Genomic DNA, 24,959 nt, shown 5'->3' with positions numbered 1-24,959 from the left:
GGGCGCCCCGCGGGGGTCACTCCGGGCCCCGCCCCGCGGTGGGCGGGGCTGCGCCTCCCGGCCGGCCAATCAGCGGGCGGCCCTGCGCCGGCCTCCCCCGCCGGCCTCCCCCGCCGGCCGGGCGGCGACACGTGCGGGTGTTTGCGTACGTGCGGCTCCCGCGGGGCGGGCAGGGCAGGGCTGGGCGCGCGGCGGGGCGCGGCGGGGCGCGGGCGGCGGCCGGGGGCGGGGGCGGGGGCGGCCCGCGGCCCGGGCAATCTAAATTCCCCGGCTCCGGGCGGGCCGCGCACTCGTACCTCCCGGCCCGCGGCGACCGCCCCGCCGCTCTGCACTGGCCCGGGGCCTCCGGTCCTCTGCGTCAGGCGGAAGATGCAGTTGCTGGACTGCAACCCGGAGGTGAGACGGCCCCTTCCCTGTCGGGCGGCCCGTGTGTCTGTCTGTCGGGGGCAGTAGCGAGGGGACTGGCGCCGAGCGCGGCCGGGTCAGGCCTCGGTTAGATCTGGGGCGTGGGGGCGTTCGTGCCGCCGCGGGCGAGGCGGGCGCGGGCGCGGGCGCGGGCGAGGCGGGCGCGGGAGCTGGAGCCGCGGTTCTGCCCCCGCAGGTGGATGGCGTGCAGCACCTGCTGGAGGCCGGGGCCTCGGTCAACGCGCCGCCGGACCCCTGCGAGCAGGCGCCTGTCCACTTGGCCGCGGGGGGCGGCCTTGCTTGCTTTCTTCTGTGGCAGCTGCAGAGCGGCGCTGACCTCAACCAGCAGGTAACTAGGGTACGGACCGAGGCCGCGAGCCCCCGCCCCCACGCACCGCCGCCCGGACGGCTGCCGGCGCCCCAGGGCTGCTGCCCTCGGCCTCCGTCAGCCCGTGGCCCAGGTGCCCGAGAGAAATACTCGAGCGAGACGCTTCCGTGGTGTGAGATTTTCTCGTGGCCACGTTAGGAAGGTGGAACAGGAAGCTAATGTTATGACTTAGCTCGATTTACCTAAATATTTCAATATGCAAGCAGTGTAAAAACCATTGCATATATCTTTTTTTTAATTTATTTATTCATTCATGAAAGAGAGAGAGAGAGAGGCAGGCAGAGACACAGGCAGGCTCCATGTCGGGAGCCTGATGTGGGACCCGATCCAGGGCTCCAGGATCACGACCTGGGCCAAAGGCAGGCGCCAAACCGCTGAGCCACCCTGGGATCCCCCATCTTCCGTTTTCTTCTCAGACCTGCCTGGTATGTATGTTGCATTTACAGCCCATTTCAGCTCGGTCTGGCCACATTGGTCTGGCCACATTTCAGGTGCTCATTAGGCATCGTACGGCTCCCGGCTGCCGCACTGCACAGCGCACACAGGTCTACAGTTATTTCAAAGGGAGCAGTTGCTACAGGACTAGGTTAAAAGGGTCAGTACAGTAATTACTTAAATAACGGTTGTGAGGCACACTCATAACCATGAGAGCTTTCTGCAGAACTTTATGATCTTATATTGAATTTAAAGTAGAGTGAATTTATTTACTTTTATTTTTTTTAAAGATTTTACTTATTTATTCATGAGACACACACAGAGGCAGACACTTAGGCAGAGGGAGAAGCAGGCTCCCTGCGGGGAGCCCGATGTGGGACTCCATCCCAGGACCCCCGGATCACGCCCTGAGCCGAAGGCAGACGCTCAGCCATTGAGCCACCAAGGCGACCCGTAAAGTAGGGTGAATCTAAATTGCAAACTGTTAAAAAAAATTTTTAAAAATCAATTGTAAACTGTTTTACCTCTGTAAAACTCTACTTCACTTTTATTCACTTAAATTTTAATGTATGGAGCTGTGGCTGCATGTGTTTTTATTTCTGGAAATTTTGCATTTGACAGAACACAAAGTGGACTTTATTAAAAATTTTTTTGAAGTAAAAACTTCAGTAGAATGTAGTTCTCACTGGCTTACTTAAACAGTCATTAGACTTCCCCTGCCACCTTCCACAGAAATTGTTTTGGGGAGAGCCTAGAATGTACTGTCTTATCTTTAAGGATGTTTTTGGAGAAGCACCACTACACAAGGCAGCAAAAGTTGGAAGTCTGGAATGCCTTAGCCTGCTTGTAGCCAGTGATGCCCAAATTGAGTAAGTATAAAATCAGTGGTTTCAAATTTCACATTTTCTTGGATTAAGCTAATCAGACTCCTGAAGTATAATTATGTACTTTTAAAAAAAATGATGCTTGCCTAATTGACCGTTTAGTTATTTAAATGTTAACTTAGGCTGTTAACAATACCTAATACTATTAAATTTTAGTAAAAAATGGATCCTTAGCAATCGGAGGTGGAGTTCTTTTTATCTGTTTTGACAGTATTACGTCTTAGGTTTGGTTTGGGATAATCCCTTCTATAAAAGTTCATATTGATTTCCTTTGTATTACTTATTAGATTGAGCACAGAACACACTTTTATCCATTCAGAAATGGAATGTTCACTGTGCTGAACTCTGTGCTAGCCACTGAGCATGCAATAGGAGGGGATATTGGAATTTCTTGGATTCCTTTACTGCTTGTATTCTGAAACCAACATTTGTATGAGTCCAAAGCTCTTTTGTAGAGAGAGATTATTAAAAAAAAAAAAAAAGCTAAACAATTGTCAATTTTTATGTAACTCAATTTTTGTCTTAAATTCAGTTTATGTAATAAGAATGGGCAAACAGCTGAAGATCTTGCGTGGGCATGTGGATTTCTAGAATGTGCCAAGTTTCTTACAACAATTAAATGTATGCAGACAATAAAATCGAGTGACCGATCCGATAGAGATCACTGTGTTCCAGTGCTTAGACAGAAACGAAGTTTTGGAAGTGCAGAAAATACAACTGGAAAAAGGAAATGTTGGTACGTAACTCAGTTGTTTTCTTCCTCCCTCGGGGATTGCTTATTCAGCACAGTTAATTTTTTTCATTTAGATATTGGCAGTCTTTTTTTTTTTTTTTTTTTTTATTAAAGATCTTATTTATTTATCCATGAGAGAACAGAGAGAGAGAGAGAGAGAGAGAGGCAGAGACACAGGCAGAGGGAAAAGCAGGCTCCATGCAGGGAGCCCAACGTGGGACTCGATCCGGAGTCTCCAGGATCAGGCCCTGGGCTGAAGGCGGCGCTAAACCGCTGAGCCACCAGGGCTGCCCCAATATTGGCAGTCTTATTTCAGTGTATCTTTTTATTTTCAAGAACACATTTTAATACTGGTTGTAGTAACTACTGCTGATTCTAGAAACAGGAAATCATCCTGCATGATGGAAGGATGGGGAGAAAGCCTTTTTAAAAAAGTTTTTAATGTCACTATGTTTTATCACAGATTCATGTTGGTTCTGAAAAGGTCTGAAGAAAGCCTTTACTCCGTGCAGATCTACTGCTCAGCTCTAAGCTATGGCTTTTGGCTCACCAGGTGTATCTCCCAACTCCTTCTAAGAAGGAGGAAAACTTTCTTCTAAGTGAAGATAACATTTAAGAATACATGTTTTTACATGCTTGTAATATTTTGGTTGTGTGTGCTTTTTGTCTTTTAAGTTATTAAAGAATGTCTAAAGAATAAACTTTTCTTTGTGGAGTATCTACAGCCTTTGAAAAAACTTGTACTTTAAACCATCAAGACTACACCCAGGATTTAACTGAAGTTAAACTTTGTCTTTATTAACAAATTTATAATACAACTTTACTACAGTATTTGAGTCTGAGATACTTTAAAAAATATTTGGTCGCTGAGGAAGACATAAATTATAGTAAGCATCTTTGTTCCAAAAGTCTGGGCCTTTCCATCCACACCAGCCCTAGATTTGGGAGAAGGGATAGGAAAACCTTTTACTAAATTATAGGATTACATGATCAAAATAGTAACATTTTACAATCCTGTTCCGTCAACTGGATCCCAGAAAAGACTCTATCTATATAACTCAAAGATCTGAACTCTATAAAGCACAGAAAAGTAACATACTTGGGTCCATTTCAGATAGAGTTAAAAAAAAAAGTCAATTCTATAGTATTTAACCAAAAAAATGATAAAAAAAAGAAAAAGCTTCGTTATGGTAACATTACTCCAGATACCACACTTTTATTAAGTTTTATGATTCTGGTAGCCAATGGCAGGTAATAGTTGAATGGGCAATCTGCTTTTGTGATCCATTAAAGGCTGTTCTAGGGATCATGATGTGCATCTCAGCTACGAGGAAATGTGGCAGGGAGAAATCTGCTGGCCTCTTGAATTGCCCTTCACTGTCCTTCCACTTTCCAATCTTTTCCATCCTTTTCCCCAGCAGAGAAAATTACTTTCAAACAAAAATCTCACTGTGAATACAAAAGTCCATCAAATTTTCTCTAGGGCCGTCAATTTTCTTAAAGACCCAGCTAATGACTAGTCTGAGTTCTAGCATTCTGAAATGAAATGCTTTGCTTGTGAGGAGGCCAGACAGAACTCTTAAAATAAATACCACCCAGTGAGTGACAAGTGCTGTGGTCTTACTCTTTCGCCTAACTCCGAAGCTGCTGTGTACTCTGCAGTGATCTAGAGCTGAAGTTTATGATTTCTACAGCAGATAGCGTGTTAGCTTTATTTTGTAGTGTGGAGATTGGAGGGCTGAGTAGAGCTGCTCTTTAGGTTTTCTGTTTTTCTGATTGCAAAAACAAGATACACATTATAAAAGTTCAAATGAAAGTAAAAGTCAAATCCTCCATCAGTCCTATTTCCTTGTTCCCACGTAACCACAAAATTTGTGTTTTTTTTTCCGTCTTTGAGACGTGTTTCTATACGTACTTTTTTTTTTTGTTATCTTTCTTAGCAAAAGCTTTTCTAATAAATTTAATGTGCTAAAATCTGTTTTCTTCCGGATGAATAAAGGCTTATACTATCTGTTTTAATCTTTTAGGTCTTTTCCACGTAACCAGACTCAAATTATTTTAAGGAGAAGTGAGTAGAGAGGGTGCCCAAACCAGAAACTGATGAGAATAGATAGAGGAGCCATGCTCTTTTTCTTGAGGCAACTAGTCTGGGAAATGGGAAAGTGGGAAACTTCAAATGGAAAAGTTCCACAAGACGGTAGACAGGTTGCTCAGAGGCAGAACTTTCCCTACGGGGCCCTTGCTAGACTGAATGTTTGTGTCCTTCCAAAATTCATGTTGAAACCTAATGGCTGATACCTAAGGTGATGGTATGTGGAAGCGGGGCCCTTAGGAGGTGACTAGGTCATGAGTGTGGAGCCCTCATGGATGGGATTAGTGCGTGCCTTCATTAAAGGAGGCCCCAGAAAGGTCCCTGATCCCTTCCACTTTGTGCAGACACAGTGAAAAAGACTGCTGTCTGTGAACTAGTAAGTGGGGCTCACCAGACCAAATCTGCTGGTGCCTTAGGTTTCCCCACCTCCAGAACTGTGAGGAATAAATTTCTATTGTTTCTAAGCCACCGGGGCTATGGTGTTATGTTATAGCAGCCCAGGCTATAAGACACTGCTCTAGATTCTTGAGTCAAGTGAGAGTCAATAGTTCTAGTGATGGCCAGGCCTTGGCTTCATGGTGCCTTATTATGTGCTAACAGGGCAAAGGGTTTTCTAACATTGAAAATTCTTCAGAAATAGAACTAGCAAAGAAGGACAGTACAATCCACAGAGAAAGTAATCCAGGACAATGCCTTATTCTATCCAACTGCTTCAGAAAACACTACCTACACACTTCTTGTACTGCAAAGTTCCTTAAACCAGCCAGAAAGCAGTAATTTTATTATCTATATCACACTTTTAATTAAAATGATTAAGGCTTCCCATTGCCTCTAAGATAAAATCTAAATGCTCTTTTTCTCTGCCTGGCTCACAATTTTAGTTCTTGCCTCTCCCTCCAGCCAAACCTCTTCGACAGCTCTAATCATGTTAAGACTGCTTAGTTCTGGGAACACGTCTGACGTCCTTTCACTGTCTCTAAGGGATCCCCCTACTGCATCAGCCTTGTTGTGAACTCCACCTTAGAGAACCATATGTTTTCTTGGGAATACTTTTTTAGATTGCTTCTGTCTTCTACACTAGACCGAGAGCTTCTTAAAGACCTTTGTAATGCCCCTATTACCTTGGACAGTGGATGGCACATATTAGGTACTTCATGCTGAATAGGTGGATACTTTGCTACATAAAGAGAATAAATACTGATCTCATTTTCATGTACCAGCCAAAAACATTTCATAGATTTAAAAGTCCAAATGTTTTGAAAGAAAAATGCAGGACACATTTATATCCTGTTAGTATTTATAGTCTTATCGCTGATAAAATACTAAACTGGCCTATAAAGAGTTCAGCTATACACACCCCAAAGCTCTTCACATACTCAAACCCCTTATCCTTAGGGCTTTGGTAACCTCATGCAGTTACATTCTTTTCAACTTCTGAAAGTGTCTCACCAATGAATTTCAATGCTAAACCACGTAATTTCTCAAGAATTGTGCTTTTTTTAAAAAAAGGACCTAATTAAATTATAACTTCAAAGTTTAGAGAAAGCTATTTCTTGGTATTAATGATATTGACTTAAGTGACAATATGAGAAAAATGAAGGGTAGTGGGTAAAAGTACGATATATTCCTTGGTTTGTGGCTGAAAAAGTTGTATGCATTTTTTTGTGATTTTAATATATTTGGCAAAGAATATAGAAGTTAAAATTCAAGTTAATTAAGTCTTATTATACTTGCCAATATGAGTTTTCACATGTAGAATTAGTTGCCTATAAATTAAGTTACATTTATAACTCCTTTCACTGATATTATTAGTATCAATGAATACTCTTAAATTTGTCTCAAATTCAAATATTTTATAGAATGAGATTAAACTACATGTAAATAAATTAGAAGTAGGTAAGCCTCCATAATATCTAACACACTGCTTAGTTTGTTTTTGGCTAATAATACAATTATAAGGTTATTTAATCCACTCTATTTTAATACATTTGTTTATGCAAAGCTGTAACATCTCCAGAGGAATATATGAACTCTTTGTTCCATTAAGTTTAATAACTAAGAAAGTCTTCATAAATCTAACCTAAATTTTGTTCTCTGCAATTCATGTTAGTTCCCTCTTATCCTATCTTCTTTTTTTTTTTTTGGTTTGTCCTCCCTATCTAGACGGATACTACTCACAGCCCTGGAAATACCTCGAGTGTGGCTCACAGCCCTTGCTTCATAATCTTTCTGTTAATGGCCATTTTGGTCTCCTTTTCTTCCAGGTTCTTTGCCATGCATCTAAATTTGTGTTAAACAGATACTTACCTTTTCCAAAATAACTTGCAGATCTTCAGCGCCTGTGTAATGTGGATCTAAAATCAGAAATTTTATCTGCCCTGTAATCTCATTCCATGCCACTCCTAGTATTGTGTGGGCCAAAACTCCTCCTCCTATAGCAAGGGAAATATGAAATATGAAAGGGCATATATGAAATATGAAAAGGCATATATGAATCTCAGCTTCCTATTCCAATTTCAATTTAAAAAGATTATTTTGCCAATTAATTGATCTAACACCTTAAAATAGACTAGCTTATATTACTAAAGACCACAGATAATGTCAAGTATACTCTGAGAAGATATTTTAAAGAATTATATCTTTAAAATCAGAAAAGATTCAATCATATTTGTAATCATAGCAGGTTTATATTCCACTGCCATATCCATGGAATTACCTAAACTGGATTTAGAAAGGGCTATGAGGATCACAGTCACTGCTGTGATGCCTCTCTCAGCATATGGACAATGCTGCCTCTGCTCTGAGTACCTCCAGTGGGACAGCCCACCTCCCTATTCAGGTCTTTCTGATATTCTGCTAAAATCTGTCTGCCTGCATATTTTATAGTCCAGTGTTTGTTTGCCCTCTGTCATCACAGATCAAGTCTTATTCTTCACAAAATCATCAGCGTTTAGATCAATGATTTATAAAGCCCAGAGAGGTGAAGCAATTTATATGATGTCACATAGCCAGCCAGGTTAGAGACAACACCATGACTTAACTGGCTCAATTGAGTGGCCTCTTTTCTATACTGCTCTTGACTCTAAGTATTTCAACAGTTAGCACTTCTTAGCTTTTACTTCTGTTTATTACAATCTTTTTTATAACTTTCCTCCCACCTTGCAAACTGAAAAATAAATATCCAGAGATCAGTATTAATGGTGTAAAAGCTAATTTTAAAATGTTTTAAAATGACTGATATTATGACATTATTTATATTAACAATAAATTTTATATATTCTCCCCTTTACTCAAAGAGCCCAAGATGTCCAAAACACCTTACCGATCATGACTGGAGTTCCTTCAGTCTGGAAATGATTAGCCAGCTCCCGTCCTTGAGAGGCCATTTCACAACCTTGGCTAGAAAGAAATCATTTTCCATCAGATGAATGATTTCTCACACTTATGTCAAATAAGGAGTTTGGGAGCCAGTGTTTTCTACTGTTTTTTTTGTTTTGTTTTTTTGGTTATTGAAAAAAAAAAAAACGGTATAAATTTAACTAACATTAAGTAGTAGGGAACTGACTTGAGAAGAACTTAAAACACCATAACCTCTCTAAGTATTTAAGGCCACTAAATGTGCTAGGCCACTAAAAGCAAGCTAGAAAACCTTGCTTCTTTGCTTGTTAACGGAAGACTGAAAGTGGTCACCTCAATGGCCACGGGGCTCTTATGTGTGGATTTAATTTCAGAAGAATGAGTTTTAAGTCCTGGGTTCTTCTTGTCTTCTTGCCATCAGACAGTCTATACTTCCTCTTCTTTAGACTGGGACCAATCAACCCTGTCCTGTCTACATGGACAGGACAGATTTGGGACTAAAATAGACACTATCTGTGACACCAAAGTGGAAACTGCAATATGTTTTCAAGTACAACATATTATTATTGGCATTTCAAGTACAATGTCCTACACAATTTGTACTCTTGAGAAGAGAGAAAGATAGCCAGATAACAGGAGATTATTTTTTAGATTGGAGGTGCTGGGTGGTACTAATCCTTAGTACCATACAAAATTTTAATGTGCCAAAATGTTCACTCTTTCATCACCATATGCTTCACTACTTAATCTATCATTTATTTGTTAGTTCTGGTTTCCACAGAAAATCCAAACTGCAATTGTGAAATCATATGTTCTTGGACATAATCACATGAACAAAAAAGGATAATGTTACTATATCTATTCAGATTATTATAATAGAAAACTTATTTAAAACATAAGGTTACTAACAAGGAATAAGCTAGCTATTGTCATAGAAATCAATATTATTTAGTTACTATTTGCTCATTTTTTAGTTTTATTTTTTTAAGGATGTATTTATTTAGAATACAGGGTGGGGGTGGGGTGGGGAGGAAGAGAGGGAGAGGGAGAGAAAATCTCAAGCAGACTCTACACTGAGTTTAGAGCCTGATGCAGGGCTCAATCCCAGGGCTCTGAGATCACATGTTCATATTTTAATACTAGAATTACGGTTAAACTGTATTGGGAAAAAATGACTATATTACTTTGACACATTATTAGCTTATTGACATCTTAAGAAGAAAAAGCAGTCACAGATCAAATTTGATTTTCTTCTTTCAAGACTTTCTAAGGACTTAAGGATAAAAAAAAAGTCGATTTTCTGTAACTCTAGTCAAAATTGACATATTTCCAAGTTTTCTTCTTCCTGGCTAAAATTAAGCCTACAACCTGCAAGTATATATCACAAAGTTTATTCATCAACTCAAAGTCTTCTAAAAAATAACCAAAAAATTTAGGGTTTAAAAATGAGATTTATAAAGCAATGAGGCAACATGGAGGAGAGGAAGTAAAAACAGCATGGAGGAAGAGAAAGAGAAATATGTAATTTTCCTCTTATTTTAATAAAATGACAAACTTGTTTTGAAAGGATTTCACTAATTTCTTAAAGTATCCTCACCTGACAAACAATATTTTTGAAGTTACACCAATCAGTTGGTTCAGTACCAGCTGTACCTCGATGGATCCAATCCATTGTCGTGATCCAACAAATGTTGCTGGTTTGTCCCCGGCATCAACTAGGGCCTTTGTGTATTTAAAAACACAAAAAGATCCATATACAAGACAGCTATTAAAAACTACAGTTAGGATCTCTTCCCTGATTACCAGTATATTTTTTTGCTTCAAAACAGAAATAAGTCTATACCATGAGGTAATAATAATTATTAATAGTATATTAAGGCTAATGAAATGTACAATTGATTATAACTTTAAGTGGCATGTTCTGTACCTGCTGAATTTCTCTGTGTGTTGGAATGGATCTCTCTGTGTAGCCTTGGTGTTTGAACCAAGAGCAGATTGTCTGCAGAGATCGGTAAGCACAGCCCCAGCCATTGTCATCTATCCGATCCTGCATATAGTGATGATAGCCATAGATACCCTGGACCATATAAATCTAGATAAAAAGAAGAAATATAGTAACATATTAACTTAGGATAGATACACATATTTTATACACACATCCAAGCCAAGTTTACTGTTCGCAGAGCTAGACAGTTACCTTAGTTCCTTACAAAAATGACTTCAGAAAACTATAGTTGAACATTATATTTTCTTGTTTTTTTATTAAATGTTCCAAGTCCTTACCATAGGCTATAAAGCCTGGCAAGTCCTGCCCTCTGGCCTCCTCTCCAGTTTCATCTTGTACCACTTTCCCTGTTGCTTGCTCTGCTTTAGGTTCAGGTATACCAGGGGCAATCTAATGTCAAAGCCTTATAGTTCCCTCTGCCTGGAACACTTTGTTCCCAAATAATTTGCAGCTCTGCCCCTTACTTCACTCAGGTCTCTGCTCAACCTTCTGTGATCACCCAGCCTAAAAATGGCACGCTTACCCCCTCACCACCCATCTCCTGCTCTGGTTGTCATTCTATCCTGCTTTATTTATTTTTCAGAGCACCACTTGACACTTACTACTGTTTAAATCTCTGCTTAACCACACTAATATGTGAGTTAAATAAGAGCAAATACTATCTTATTTATTTCTGGGCCCAAGCTTCTACAGTGGGTCTGGCAAACGGTTAATAGATAATAAACGTTTGTTGAATAAATGATGAAAGAAGGAAGGAATAAAAGAATGAAAGGAGCCATATGATGGGATATATGAAGAATATTTCTTCAATTTTGTAAATCTGCCATTGATTACAGCCCAGGAATGCTATTTAAGTATCCTTAAATAAAGGCCAAGGTCATATAACTTCTTTATTGTAGTATAAAGTTAAGAATATGTTTTTAAAATTTTTTTTCCCACAAACTGGTATTATTTTTTTAAAAAATTAGGTAAGAGGAGGCATGGACAGATATAGAATCCTTACCCAACAATTAGACAATATATTCTCAAGCACACACAGAAAATTTATATCTAGAACATTGTGGTAGGCTGAAAAATGGTCCCCAAATGGTATCTATGTCCTAATCCCTAGAACCTGTGGAGTCTACCTTATCTGATCAAAAGGCAAAAAAAAAAAAAAAAAAAAAAAAAGGGTGGGAGGGATTCCTTTGCAGATGTGGTTAAAGATCTTAACATGTGGGGAATTTTCCTGGACTATCCAAGGTGGGCCTGAAATGCAACCACAAAGTATCCTTGTGAGGGAGGAGAAAGGGAAATCTGACACAGGAGAAGAGGAGGCGAAGTGACCACAGAGGCTGATGGGAGTGATGCAGCCAAGGAGCACTGGCAGCTACCAGATGCTGGAAGAGGCAAGGGATGGATTCTCCCCAAAGCCTTTGGAGGGAGTGTGGCCCCCCTAACACCTTAGTTTCAGCCTACTGATAGAGATTTCAGACTTGTGGCCTCCATAACTGAGAGCATACATTTTTGTCATTTTAAATACCACATTTTTGGTTTCTATAGCATTCACAGGAAATGCCCATGTCTCAATGAATTTCAGAATCTGTATCATATAAAAATTGTTTCTGCCAGTCGGCAAAAGAGTCAGAAATTAGTAAAAATACATATACACATACCTACATAAATACACCTACCCTATCTAGAGGACTTCCAAATACAGTCTGAGAGAAGACATCTATGCAATCATCTACTAGAAAGCCATCAAGAGTTATGTTGTTAGAGACTCTACATTTTGCATTGCGTATTCTGTGACTCTAGGACTGTGACAGAGCAAGATTTTTAACCAGGAAGAGGTCTCCCAGGATTTCCTCCCACATAAGCAAAATATATGAAAGGATTTAGTATCATTGACGTGCTGACTAGAGACTCATCTGTCCACATGTAATGGTAAGTGCCCAGCCTGGGTCTCTCCGTGGGAAGCTGGTCTGTCCACAGCTCTTGCGGATACAGGTACTGTCCTCAGTGCACTCTGATGGCCAGGACTAGAAGTGAGCCCTTAAGTCCTCTAGGTAGACATGATATCATATATTTATTTTTTATTCTTAAGATTTCCTTACAAAGCACATAGAGACTCAGCAGATACTGAATAAATGCCATGACGTAACAGACAATTCCTCTTGGGAATGTAAGTTGAGAGGTACAGTGAATCAGGCAGTATGGGGTGGGAATGGAGCTGAAGTGATATGGGCAGTGAGCAGCTTTGAGGGTGGTAAGAAACAGTTGGAAACAATGAGGAAACAGGTTGAGAAAACACAGAGTAAAAGCAGGCCAGTCAGGATCAAAGCATTCCCCTGGAAAGCAGTAGAAATGTCACCAAAGAGTCAGTGGAGACCTGAGACAGGAGGCTGCCAGTTACAGGGCTGCTCTGCTCTAAGAGGCTGGGCTGAGCAAGTATTCCTGTTCTTGAATGCCTAGCAGATCCTTTCTTCCTGTCTAGAGATGTCCTTAAAGAACCCCTCCCCACGCTCCGCCAATCCACTTATTTGAGCTACCGTAAGTGAGGATCCACCACTTGCACCTGGGTACTTGCTGCGCAGTAACATGCTTTGGGGAGAAAATGCTCTTCAATTAGTGTGATTTCTCAGGATCAGAATGAAAATAAATGGGGATAAGCCTTTAAATAAATTAGGGAATGGGATTTTAGTAGGAAAAATGTGGTACATACTATCTATTCCCTATCTTTTTAGACTATTGTGAATACTGCTATTTTAGGCAATGATTATTAAAAGAAACGAATGGTAAATTTTGTTTTAGAGACGACATACATTCTGAATCGATCCTTAAAACTTCCACTGGATACAAACAAAAATACCACTGACATTGACGATCAGTTGACTCCATAAATAATTATTAAACTCACCATACCAGTCTCTATGTTAGGTGGATTGAGGTAAGTATGTGGATTTCTAATGTAACCATCTTTGTATGGTTCATCTGGAAAGTGATAGGCATTAGATCTTCTGAAATACGGTCTGTCATGAGGCAGATTGAAGAGGTCATGTAACTCCTAAATGAAATCAGAATCAATAGAAGAGGAAAAAGTTAAATGTTAGATTCCTCGCTCATCAGTAAAGAAACTCAAACTAAAGATATAAAAAAAAGATACCTATATATTGGTATAAAAGTTGTCAAACACTTATAATTCACAAAGGTCAAAGAGGGTGAGATTTAAACTAAAGCCAAATGAGAGTTATAAATGTTTTTCCACGGATATGGGTAGAAACTGGAAGGGAACACAGAAAAAATGAAAATGCAGTGAGCCTTCAACAATACAGGGAACAGAAGCACTGACCCCTCACACTGTCGAAAATCTACATTTAGCTTTTGACTCCTCAAAAGATGAATAGCCTAGTGTTGACTGGAAGCCTTCTGATAACATACACGTTAATGATTAATACATATTTTGTCGTCATTTATATTATATATTATATATTGTATTCTTATAATAAAGCAAGCTACAGAAGAAAATGTTATTAAGAAAATTATAAGGAAGGGAAAATACATTTACAGTGCTGTACTGTATTTATTGAAAGTAATCTGTGAATGAGTGGACTCTTGCAGTTCAAACCTGTATTATTCAAGGGTTGACTGTAATTTGTCCGAGTGAAAAATAACATGATTTCAAATTAATTATTTATTATAACACAGTCTGTTAAAAGACATTCAGGCTAAAGACTGGTTTTGAAACAGCCTTGTGAATGAGTAAATTATAATTAACAATGACAGAATTGCATGACAGTATTTTGAAAAGTCATGATTAGAGTACTTAACAAATACAAGTGGTGGGGATTAAATTAGGAGAAATTGGTGGTAGGAAACCAAAAATATGGCATCAAAATTAAAATGCACATACACGTTTAAAACGTGTAAAATTTTCCCAACTATATAAAAACATGACCGTTCCTTTGTAAAGCCTGACATTTTCTTTTTCATATCTCCTAAGTCCTCTCTCAGTTGGAATGGGACCATCTGGTGCCTTTGTAGGTCAATTCCACCAGCACTAACAGACGATGCTGAGGGATACAGTACTCCACCTCCTCCCAGGGACAGATGAGCAAGATGCTCCCATGGTATAATTTGATGGGTGCCAGGCAAAACCATACATCAAAGATATGTACTCCAATACCAGTCATTTCATTAATAAATCTCAGTTCTTTGAATGTTGACCATTCTTCTTTCAAAATGTCTCTAATAAAACCCAAATAATACTGGGAGGTGGGGGATGAAGTATTATTATAAGTCTGACACAGAATTAGCTATAAATTCTAAGTTTCCTTCTTTCTTTAAAAAATATTTTAAAATATTTTTTCAATTTATTTATTTATGATAGTCACAGAGAGAGAGAGAGAGAGAGAGAGGCAGAGACATAGGCAGAGGGAGAAGCAGGCTCCATGCACCGGGAGCCCGATGTGGGACTCGATCCCAGGTCTCCAAGATCGCGCCCTGGGCCAAAGGCAGGCACCAAACTGCTGCGCCACCCAGGGATCCCTAACTTTCCTTCTCTAACTGTAATCTTGTTTCTTTCACAAATCTGAAAGTAACAGAAGGGAAAAGGAATTTATTTATAAACACTCAGCAGCAGCTTCAGGCATGTAAGCATCTTTTCATTTCGGTATTTCATTATGGAAAAAGTTCACAGAACATATGAACTACACTGAATGTCTGAAATCAAAATGTTACATATGGCTTAGCATATTTTTTCATTAATATACTTTCTAAAAAGTTACATATCAACACAAATTAAGTAACATGTAAAAATAGTCTGATTCTACTTTCATATTAAATCACAAAAGAATTTCTATTTATTAGAAATGTTTAATAGAAAATGAATGATGGTCATAGTTTTTCTAAGGTTAAATGTATTGGTTTTACCTTTCTATAAGCCTGCAGCTGACCATCTGGAATTCCTGATGGATATGAAATTGTTACAAGATTGTTTTCCCCTGGCAATAGAAAGTGCAGTGGTTCAGGAACCACAATAGATGTTCCTTTCATATGTTTCAAAAGGCACTTTTCCATATCCCTTAGTTGGTTATGAATTGCATCAACTAGAAGTTTACGAACTCTGTGAAGGGAAATATTTGAGTGCATTAACAAAAGTTATAGTGGCCATGATAAATAAGAGTGGAGAGTTAAGATAACCCAAATACAGTAAAAAACTTGATTAGACCAAGATTATTAAATTATGCAAAGTTAAGTAAACTGTGTATTTCCTCTGTGTAGCTAAAGGGAAAACCCTATAGGTTTGTATACTACTCTACTTCCTCCAAATAAACATTTAATTACTAGATGACTCAGTTTAATAACAAACAAGGAATAAATCATAGTAAAAATAACAACAATTCTGGATATGCCTACATGATCTTTAAAAATGGGCTCTGAATACTCTGGGAAGGAGTGCTTATTTAAATGTGCCAGTAGAAGAACAAAACACTTACTTTCCCCATGTTTCTTCTGGAGCAACAGATAGAACTACGTCAACAGGTAAAGTCATACTAACATAGTGATGTCCTCCACTTTCTCTTTCAATGATGGGGGTTATAGCTCCCAGAGAGGTTGACATTTCCAGCATAAGATCTATATTTACTATTTGATGCTATAAAGACAAACAGTAATAGTCAACTTTTAGCACATTGAACATTAAATATAAAAGGCGAGTAAAAGGACTTTTTAAGGGCTACAGAAAGCTGTATTACAGTAAATTGCTTAAAAATACAAATCTTAAAAAAAACAACTCTTCTCTGCTTCAAAATAATCTGAGGAGAGGCAGAGGGTAAGTGAGGATGAAGTCAGATTGACCATGTGTTGATAAATATACTTTTAAACATTTGTGTGTGTGTGTGTGTGTGTGTGTGTGTGTGCGCTGTGAGAGAGAGAGAGAGAGCATGTGTGTGTTGATAAACATTAAAACTGGTATAAGTTCACCAGGATTCATATATTATTCTGCTTTTGTACAGACTTAAAAAAAATCAAAAACAAGATACAATAACCACAAACCAAAGGAACTTTAGAAAATACATTAGAATTATAAACCCATGGTCTAAAGAAAGAGAACCATAAACATACACTGAACACCATTAGTAGGTTTGATTTTGCTGTGGTACGTAGTAACCACTCAGAAAATACTTTCTATTTTGAACAAATAGAAATAGAACAAAATTTTTTGCTTTTTGCAAAACATTGAGAATACTGGAAGCCATGTTTCTCACTGGCAAAAAGTTATGAATTGTGTGAGGGAGAAGTAGAATTGGAAATATAATTTAGATAAATAAATAGGAATGTATTGTGTGTGTATGAATATACATATGGTATGTATGTATACATGTGCGTGCTCCTGGGAGAAATGGCTGATTTCTGAGCTGGAACATCGACAGTACATGATGTGCCTAGAACATCTTGTGGAAGAAAGTAGGAAGTACTCAAAAATACCATCAGAAGGACATTGGAGCCAGCTTGAAGAAGCTTTCATTGGCCAAATCTTGGAAAATGTGAGCATCCAAATAACCAGTAAGAGTAATAGATAGTAACTCATTGCATAAAATAGAAACCCATGCTTCCATGCCTATAATAAATAGGGAACAACAACTCTTCTTTATGGTGTAATGTCATCTAATAAATGTAGAAGGAAATGACAGAAAAATCACCACTTTGTAATCATCAGGTTAATGTTGGACTCAGGCAAAAATGATCAGTTGATACTGGAAGTGGTGGGTAAAACTTTGGTGAGGAATAGGAGATATACACACACACACACACATATACACACACACATATATATAGCTCAAAGTATCTTACCACGAGATACTTACTACTTACAAGGGAAAAGAATAGTGCCCTCACAGAGAAGGAAACCAGTAGACACCATGTTAAGAGATCAGAGTTAACATGATGACTACTAGGAGCAGACTGACAGCACACACCTCTTTAATATGATGTGAAGAGGACAGGATATTACTTCTTATTCCTACCAATAGAGTACTACCTGAACTAATGATGAGGAAACCTAAAACAAACCCCAACTGAGGAACATCCTACAAGATAACTGACCTGTATTCTTCAAAATGTCAAGCTCCAACTACTGGTAATTATGAAATCATTTGATGTACAGCCCACGTGTTTTTTCGTACGTTTCATATTTGTAAATCTAATAGGTCATGTGGATGTCTCATGATGGAAACTGACCTCATGCTTTCCCCATCATCTTTACCAGAGCAAGAAAATGGTCATTCCCCTATCCAGTTCATTTCCAAGTATCATCCATTTATCCCCTAAATATCTCTTGTATCCCTTCCCTCCTCTTCATGACCATAGCTACTGGCTTAGTTCCGCTTCCTCTGAAGAGGCCCCCACCTACGTCTCTAACATCATGTCCAGCCTATTTCCCCATAACAGTCTAAGAAAGCACTGTAGTCATATTAACTTCATACAACTTCCTCCTTTGAAGTAGCTCCATTTTTTACCTCCAGGATCTGCCAAGTTTGTGGCATCTGGCAGGTCCTCAATAACTGGTTAAAAAGCAGATCTAAGAACAATGTGAAGAAAAGTAAGTTCTGTATTATTTACTCTCTCACAGCATAATGTGTCACTGTCATGTTTCAGGATGATTCCTTTTTATTTATTTTTAAGTAATTTGTAAACATTCTCGAGCTGTGTATTTTTGTGGGAGCAAAGAAAGAATCCCCAAAAAGGTATGTACTGAGATACATATTAATATGGAACAAAATCTTAGACGAGTACAACAGAGATAGAACCTCTGACTAGTCATTTTCTGGACCTCAATAATCTGATCTGTAAAAAATAAGGGAGCTGCATTAAATAATCACTCAGTTATCACTCCAGTCCAAATTAAAGGATTATATATTTTTAACACCAAGAAGACAGGTGACTTGCTTACCATGTCTGGTACCTTTCTGTCTTTCTTTCTCATAAATTTTCGTTTTGTGTCTTCCTCCTGTTCAAAGCTAAACGTTTAATACACAAAGATGTTTATTTTTTTAAAAAGATTTTATTTACTTATTCATGAGAGAGAGAGGGGCAGAGACACAGGCAGAGGGAGAAGCAGGCAGAGGGAGAAGCAGGCAGAGGGAGAAGCAGGCAGAGGGAGAAGCAGGCTCCATGCAGGAAGCCCAACACGGGACTCGATCCCGGGTTTCCAGGATCACACCCTGGGCTGAAGGCAGTACTAAACCGCTGAGCCACCCGGGCTGCCCGACAAAGATGTTTACAGTAAGAAATGACATTTTGAAAACATTTCTAGCAATTTTCAAACATACTCACTGAATACAGCGCATTATGCTCTTACAAGGAGAACTATCAGCCAATTCTCCTGGGATGGTGTTAATATCACTGTTTGGCCATATGTACACTGAACTGTGGCAGATTTTGAACACAAGGGCATTTGAAGAAAGCTTGGTTGACAGGTCACTCAGCACATGTTTTAGTGCTTTCTTGATAAATATTTCTAAATTATAAAAATATAAATAGAAGTTAATATGAAAAATTTTAAACTTTTCAACATGAATGGTTCCAAACACATGAAAGTAGAACATAGTAAAATTGACTACCAATGAACTAGTCTCTGGATTCAATCATATGAAAAAACCATTTTGCCTTTCTTTTTAAAAAATTGAGATAAAATTCACAGACCACAAAATTCATCCTTTTAACGTATACAATTCAGTTGCTTTTAGCATATTGATAAGGTTTTACAATCATGATTATCTAATTTCAGAACAGTCATCAACCCAGAAGAACCTGACACTTATCAGCACTCACTCCCCATTCCTCTGACACTTACCCACAGCAACCACTAATCTACTGTCTGTCTCTACAAATTTGTCTATTCTGGACACTTCCTATAAATGTAATTACACAGTATGTGTCCTTTCATGTCTACCTTTCACTCTGTATAGTACTTTCAAGATTCATTCATATTGTTGCATAAATCAGTGCTTCATTTCTTTTTATGGCTGAATGATATTCCTTTGAATGGATACAACACACTTTGTTTATCCATTTATAAGCTGATATACACATGCATTGTTTCTTTGCTTTCTGGTTATCATGAATAATGCTATGAACATTTGTGTGCAAGTTACTGTGTGCATATTTGCTTTCAAGTCTTTTAGGTGATCACTTAGGAGTAGAATTGCTGGGTCACAGGGTAACTCTATGTTTAATCTTTTGAGGAACTGCCAAACTGTTTTCCAAAGGAGCTATGCCATTTTATAGTCACACCAGCAATGTATGAGGACACCAATTACTTTCAAAATACCATGTAACTTAGAGCAGTAAAACTGTTGAATGAAATTTAAATCTTTTTGGTGTTGTTTTTCTCTTTGGACTACATCTCACTAAGACTGTACAACCAAAGTACTGTATTCTAAAGTCACAGTTTTTTTTTTTGGTAATGTGTCATTAACCTGACACTTGTTTGACTTCATTTTCAGGGATTTCCTTTTAATTCACTGCAATTTTTGGAATATGCAAAACATTTTCATGGCTCAAGAGGATATATTAAAAAAAGACAATACATATATATTTATTTTCGCTTTATATTTTTGAATCTTAAACCTATTTAACCTTGTGGCTAAAATATTTATTTAACTATCACATTGATATCTTGATAAATAAATACCTCAGGGTTGTGGTAGAGAAAAGATTACTTATAACAGGTTAGATTTTAAGACATCTTGGTATGTTTTAGAAAGCCAAATTTAAAGATTCTTAGCTGCACTACAAAAGACAAACATAATTCCTGGATTATCTTCTGTATATCCTTGAAGAACCAAGAGGTAAAGTAATCTAAAAAAATTGTGATGTCTTTAAAGTTAAGCACCTCCTTTCTCTATATTTTCTCATTAATGATTTCCTTCATTGAGTGTTTGAAAGAGTTTAATATTGTAGGAGGAATATAATCAAGTCGGAAGACAAACTCATATAAATTAATTACTTGGTAGAAAGCATTGTAGGCCTTGCTTACATTTGAAATTACATTATTGTATCTACTAACTACTGGATTAATTATACTTTGCAATAAGGTCATATATAATAAAGTATATCTTCAATTTATATGAAGTTGTGAAATATAAGGCATTAACCACACAAGTAACGTATTACCGAACAACTACACTTTGCTGACAAGATAGACCTGAAAATGAGTTTTAGTCTTTGTAAGTTGGTTCTCATCTTGATGGCACATTACAAACACCCAGAAAGCTTAATAATGCCTGGGTCTCTGTCCCAGAGATATACTTTCATTCATCAGGAGTGGGGACTAGAATGGACCAAGACGGAGAACAAGTTATTTAGCATGAAGGGATGAGTCAGAAAGAACATTCTACATTCTTTCCCTTCCTATTTCCATGGGGCCAGGAAATGATGACCAGCTAGTGGAACTGGCACTTTTCATTCCTTATCCTTCTGAACTTCTCTGTGGTTTCTGACACCACTGATCATACTTTTCAGGAGTGATTTTATTATCACAGTGTTAACGATCATCCCTCAGAGATATTCTCTCTTTCTAGGCCTGACCACACTCCCCTAAGTTTCAGATTCAAGTTACCCGATGCCTGCTGGGAATCTGCACTTGATATACTCTGGCATCTCAAATGAAACACCTTTCAAACACAGTTCCTCATCTTCCTCCTCTGATATTCTTTACTTCTGTTTGTGGCCTTAGCCCAAGTCAGAAAGAGGAAGACATCCTAGAGTCTGCTTTATACAAACTCTGCTGATATTTCTCCCATAGAATTCATACATCATTCCAAAACAACATAACTTCCAACAGTGTAGGATCTGGGGACTCAGAGTTTTGTATAGGTGCAAGTGTGCAATGTACAAATCTACATGCCTCATTTACATTGTGCTCAGTGTGGATATTTATATATATTCTGACAATTTTCTGCCAGTGGGCAGTAAATTTTTTTTTAAGAAAGGGGACATCTTTTTCTAATTTGTACAGAGGAGCCTCACAGGCTAGTGGTGGTGCTGGAACACAGTGCCTAAGTTTAAATCCAATTTCTAGAGCTTACTAACTATGATTTTCATTTATTTATCCTATCTCTCACTCAGTTTCATTTGCAAAATGAAAAAGTTCCCAGTATATTTCATCATCAACTTTATAATAAAAAAGGAGAGTTTTCTGGTCAGACCTACCATTAGCAGTAGCTAGCTGAAAAGCTAGATCAAGGCCTCCTCTTATTCTGAAGAGTATATCCATAGCCTCTGAAATTACAGAGACAAACAGAATCAAAATTCCTTTGTAAAACAAAATAAATTTATCCTCATACAAATGAGACTCTACCTGAGTTTGGGTTAAGGCATTAGTTAATTCTGATTCTAAAAATTATTTCATGAGTTGATTTTGTTTTATGCAGAAAAATAAAACACCCTGAATTCAAAATCAGGGGTTCTCAATCTTTGTTCCTCATTGAAATCACCCGAGGAGCTTAAAATTACTTACACTTGGGCTGCAAGTGTAAGTATTCTTACATATCCTGCTTTAGGGATTCTGATCAATTGATCTGGGGAGAATCCAGGCATAGAGATATCTCAAAACTTCCCTATGCCAGTGATTCTAATGTGAAAAGGCTGAGGACCAAAGATTCTAAACAAATTTTGTTACAATCTTAGCAATGTGTTTAAGAATGACAGGAAAACATCAATGGTAAAGAACTAGTTTTAGAATGGGACAAGAACATTGAATCTAATAGGATGACACTGATGGTCAAGACAATGAGAGGAAACTAATGGTGGGAATATGAACTGTAGAAGTGGTCACAGGGCAATTATGGCCATAAGACTCAGAAGTCTTATATTCACATTCTTGGCTTAGTGATTCTGTATTTAGAAATGGAGTCTGAGGAAACCTGTGAAGGAAACAAAGATCCAGGTGAAAAGATGTTAAACTAAATGTCAGCAACAGGAGATTAGTAAAAATAATTATGAATATTATGCAGCTATGAAAAACACATATGCTTTAGAAGAATACTTAAAGGCAGAGGAAAATGCTTGCAACTTATAAAGGGAAAAAGCCCTTGTAAAATGGAATCTCTTAGTAGTTCTTAATGTGGGTTTATATGTTGAGTTTCAAGTAGTTGATGACATGGCAAATGACAGGAATCATTTTGTTGAGGGGAGAAAGAGAGAGGAAGGGAACATCTAAGAGGTTTCAAGACTTTATCAGATACTAAAAAAAGGTCTCAATCAGGCTGAAGAACCACACTACACAGTAAGAATCCTATTTTGAAATAAGTGAATAAGTAGTAACAATTACTGATCTCATAAAATGTAAAAGGTACCTTGATAAGGGATTGGACATTTATTAAAAATCCTCAGAACAGGGGCAGCCCGGGTGGCTCAGTGGTTTAGCGCCGCCTTCAGTCCAGGGCATGATCCTGGAGACCTGGGATCGAGTCCCATGTCAGGTTCCCTATGTGGAGCCTGTTTCTCCCTCTGCCTCAGAACATCATGAAGTAGGTACCATTACTATTTTTCTCTTTTCAATACCCTTGTCACTTTTCTTTTTTTTTTTTCAGAGAGAGACAGACAGACAGACAGACAGACACTAGAGGGAGGGAAAGAGCAGAGGGAGAGGGAGAAAATCCTAACCAGGCTCCATGCTTGATCTCACGACCTTAAGATCATGACTTGAGCTGAAATCAAGGTTGGATGCTTAACCAACTGAGCCACCCAGGTGCCTCCTGCCACATTTTTTAAAGGATGATTGCTTTTACTTATTCCAGAAATTCTAATCTGTTGAAAGGTCATACCCTTTGCCTCAATTCTATTTCTGTATGTTTGTTCTGAGGAAATAATCAAAGTTCCGTAAAAAATTAACTTCAATTTTGTCCACTGTTGTTCATCATAGCAAAAAAAAAAAAAAAAAAAAAGGAACCACCTAAATAATAGTTAATCAATAAGAAGTTGGTTAAATAAAGAACAATATTACCATACAAATATTAGGTATATTGGTATATACTATACAAATAATTAGTTTTTAAAATTTATTTATTCATGAGAGACACAGGCAGAGGGAGAAGCGGACTCCCTCGGGGAGGCGGGTGAGGGACTGGATCCCAGGACCCCGGGATCAGGCCCTGGGCCTAAGGCAGATGCTCATCCAATGAGCCGCCCAGGTTGTCTGGAGCAAAAAAATTTTAATGACCATGGAAAATACTGAGGACGACGACAAAAGTTAAAAAAGACAGGCAGGAGCAAATGTAACTGTGTATGATTTTGCACAACGGAACTGATCACCTTTGTATTCTTCTGTAAAATGGCAAAAATCTACTATTTCACAGAAATGTGAAGATTCCCACAAAAGATAGAAATAAAATTTAAATGTTTTTTTCCCAAGGTTTTTAATTTATTTATTAATGAGAGACACACACACACAGAGAGAGAGAGAGAGAGAGGCAGGCAGAGGGAGAAGCAGGCTCCATGCAGGGCGCCCGACATGGGACTCGATCCCGGGTCTCCAGGATCAGGCCCTGGGCCGAAGGCAGGTGCTAAACCACTGTGCCACCCGGGCTGCCCAAGATGGAAATAAAATTTAAACTGAGATGTGAAGGGTAAGTAGGTATCAGTATTAATTTCAAAGGGAAGACCGCGGGGGTGGGGTGGGGTGGGCGGTGGTGGTGGTGGTGGTGATGGAGAACCTGTTCTACTCAGGGGCACAGATTGGGGGAAGATCTGCTGGAAAGGATGCTAAGGATGCTTCAGACAACCCCCTCCCCTCCCCCCGCAGATGCTCGGATCTGATGCAGCAAGGACGGGGATGGCAGGGGCAGAGTCAGTGACCATTGCCGGCCACACAGAGAACAGAATGCACAGGGGCTGATTATCACTCAGATGTTCAGAAGTCTAGAAGAGGAAGAGCCAAGGATGATTTCGAGGGTTTCGGTCTGCACAACACGGTGGAGTCACGAAAAATGGGGCTCACTGGAGGAAGAGCGGGTGTGTGGGATGGGGGGGGGAGGAGAGGCGGGAAACAGGGAGTCAGTTTTGAACCTGCTGAGTTTGAAATACACACGAGTTCTCCAAAGTGAAGGTGCAATTAGTGGGAACAGACCTAGAGCTCGCAACACAGCTTTAAAAGCTGGAGATGTGAATTTGGGAGGAAGCGCAGGGTGCAAAGAAAAGCATCCCTGAAGGACACTACCTCCGCCATAGGGCTTGGAGGGCCCCGGCTGAGCAATTAGGAGAACCGGGCCGACACTTCTTCAAACCGTTGAGGAATCCAAATAGCCCCTGGTTCTCGAAGTGCTTTTGAGGAGGAGGAGGCGCGGGCCGCCCGGGTCACCGCCCCCGCCCCCCTCCCCGCTGAGCCGGGACATTTAGTCCAGCCTGTTTGGGGCCGACCGAGAGGAAGCCGGCCCAGACCACCGCGGGCCCCGCCAGCGCCAGCTCCTTCCAAGGGCTTGGCCCCACCGCTGCTACCAGAGTCCGAGGGGGAGCGCGGGGTCGCTGGCGAGCACAGGTACTCACCACGGTGGCTCCGCCGCGGGGATGATGGGGGCGCCCACGTCAGCCCAAGGGCTCAGCGCGCTGGCCCGGAAGTGGCGTTACGAGGGGCGGAGCCTGGGACGGCGGACTACAACTCCCGACATGCCCCGCGG

The 24,959-nt window shown here is 39.4% G+C and overlaps 2 protein-coding genes across 6 annotated transcripts; one reads left to right on the top strand and one right to left on the bottom strand.

Moving 5' to 3' along the window:
• The first annotated feature begins 216 nt into the window (after window positions 1-216).
• On the top strand, window positions 217-3,546 carry ANKRD37 (ankyrin repeat domain 37). Its single transcript, XM_025471801.3, has 5 exons — window positions 217-396; window positions 602-754; window positions 2,006-2,097; window positions 2,645-2,848; window positions 3,309-3,546. Coding segments are annotated over exons 1-5 (477 nt in total). The 5' UTR covers window positions 217-369; the 3' UTR covers window positions 3,310-3,546.
• A 70-nt stretch (window positions 3,547-3,616) lies between these two features.
• UFSP2 (UFM1 specific peptidase 2) lies at window positions 3,617-24,957 on the bottom strand. Of its 5 annotated transcripts, XR_004805837.2 has the most exons (14): window positions 24,829-24,957; window positions 21,496-21,564; window positions 18,616-18,799; window positions 18,233-18,299; window positions 15,777-15,934; window positions 15,211-15,403; window positions 13,199-13,345; window positions 10,222-10,386; window positions 9,892-10,016; window positions 8,260-8,336; window positions 7,245-7,369; window positions 6,059-6,114; window positions 4,470-4,617; window positions 3,617-3,780 (listed from the first exon to the last, which is right to left on the bottom strand). XR_004805837.2 is itself a non-coding variant. In XM_035700099.2 (13 exons), exons 2-13 carry the CDS (start codon window positions 21,557-21,559, stop codon window positions 4,557-4,559), a joined length of 1,422 nt encoding a protein of 473 aa, XP_035555992.1. In that variant the 5' UTR covers window positions 21,560-21,564; window positions 24,829-24,957; the 3' UTR covers window positions 3,617-4,556. The 5 variants fall into 5 exon arrangements, 3 of the variants coding, with proteins under 3 accessions (XP_035555992.1, XP_025327571.1, XP_025327570.1); XR_003145811.3 differs by lacking the exon at window positions 6,059-6,114; XM_035700099.2 differs by having other exon boundaries at window positions 3,617-4,617.
• Between the last annotated feature and the right edge of the window lie 2 nt (window positions 24,958-24,959).

Source organism: Canis lupus, chromosome 16, assembly GCF_003254725.2.
Source record: "Canis lupus dingo isolate Sandy chromosome 16, ASM325472v2, whole genome shotgun sequence".
NCBI classification, from domain to species: domain Eukaryota; kingdom Metazoa; phylum Chordata; class Mammalia; order Carnivora; family Canidae; genus Canis; species Canis lupus.
Note: the sequence above shows the minus strand (reverse complement) of the source record. Positions and strands in the feature narration are given on the sequence as shown.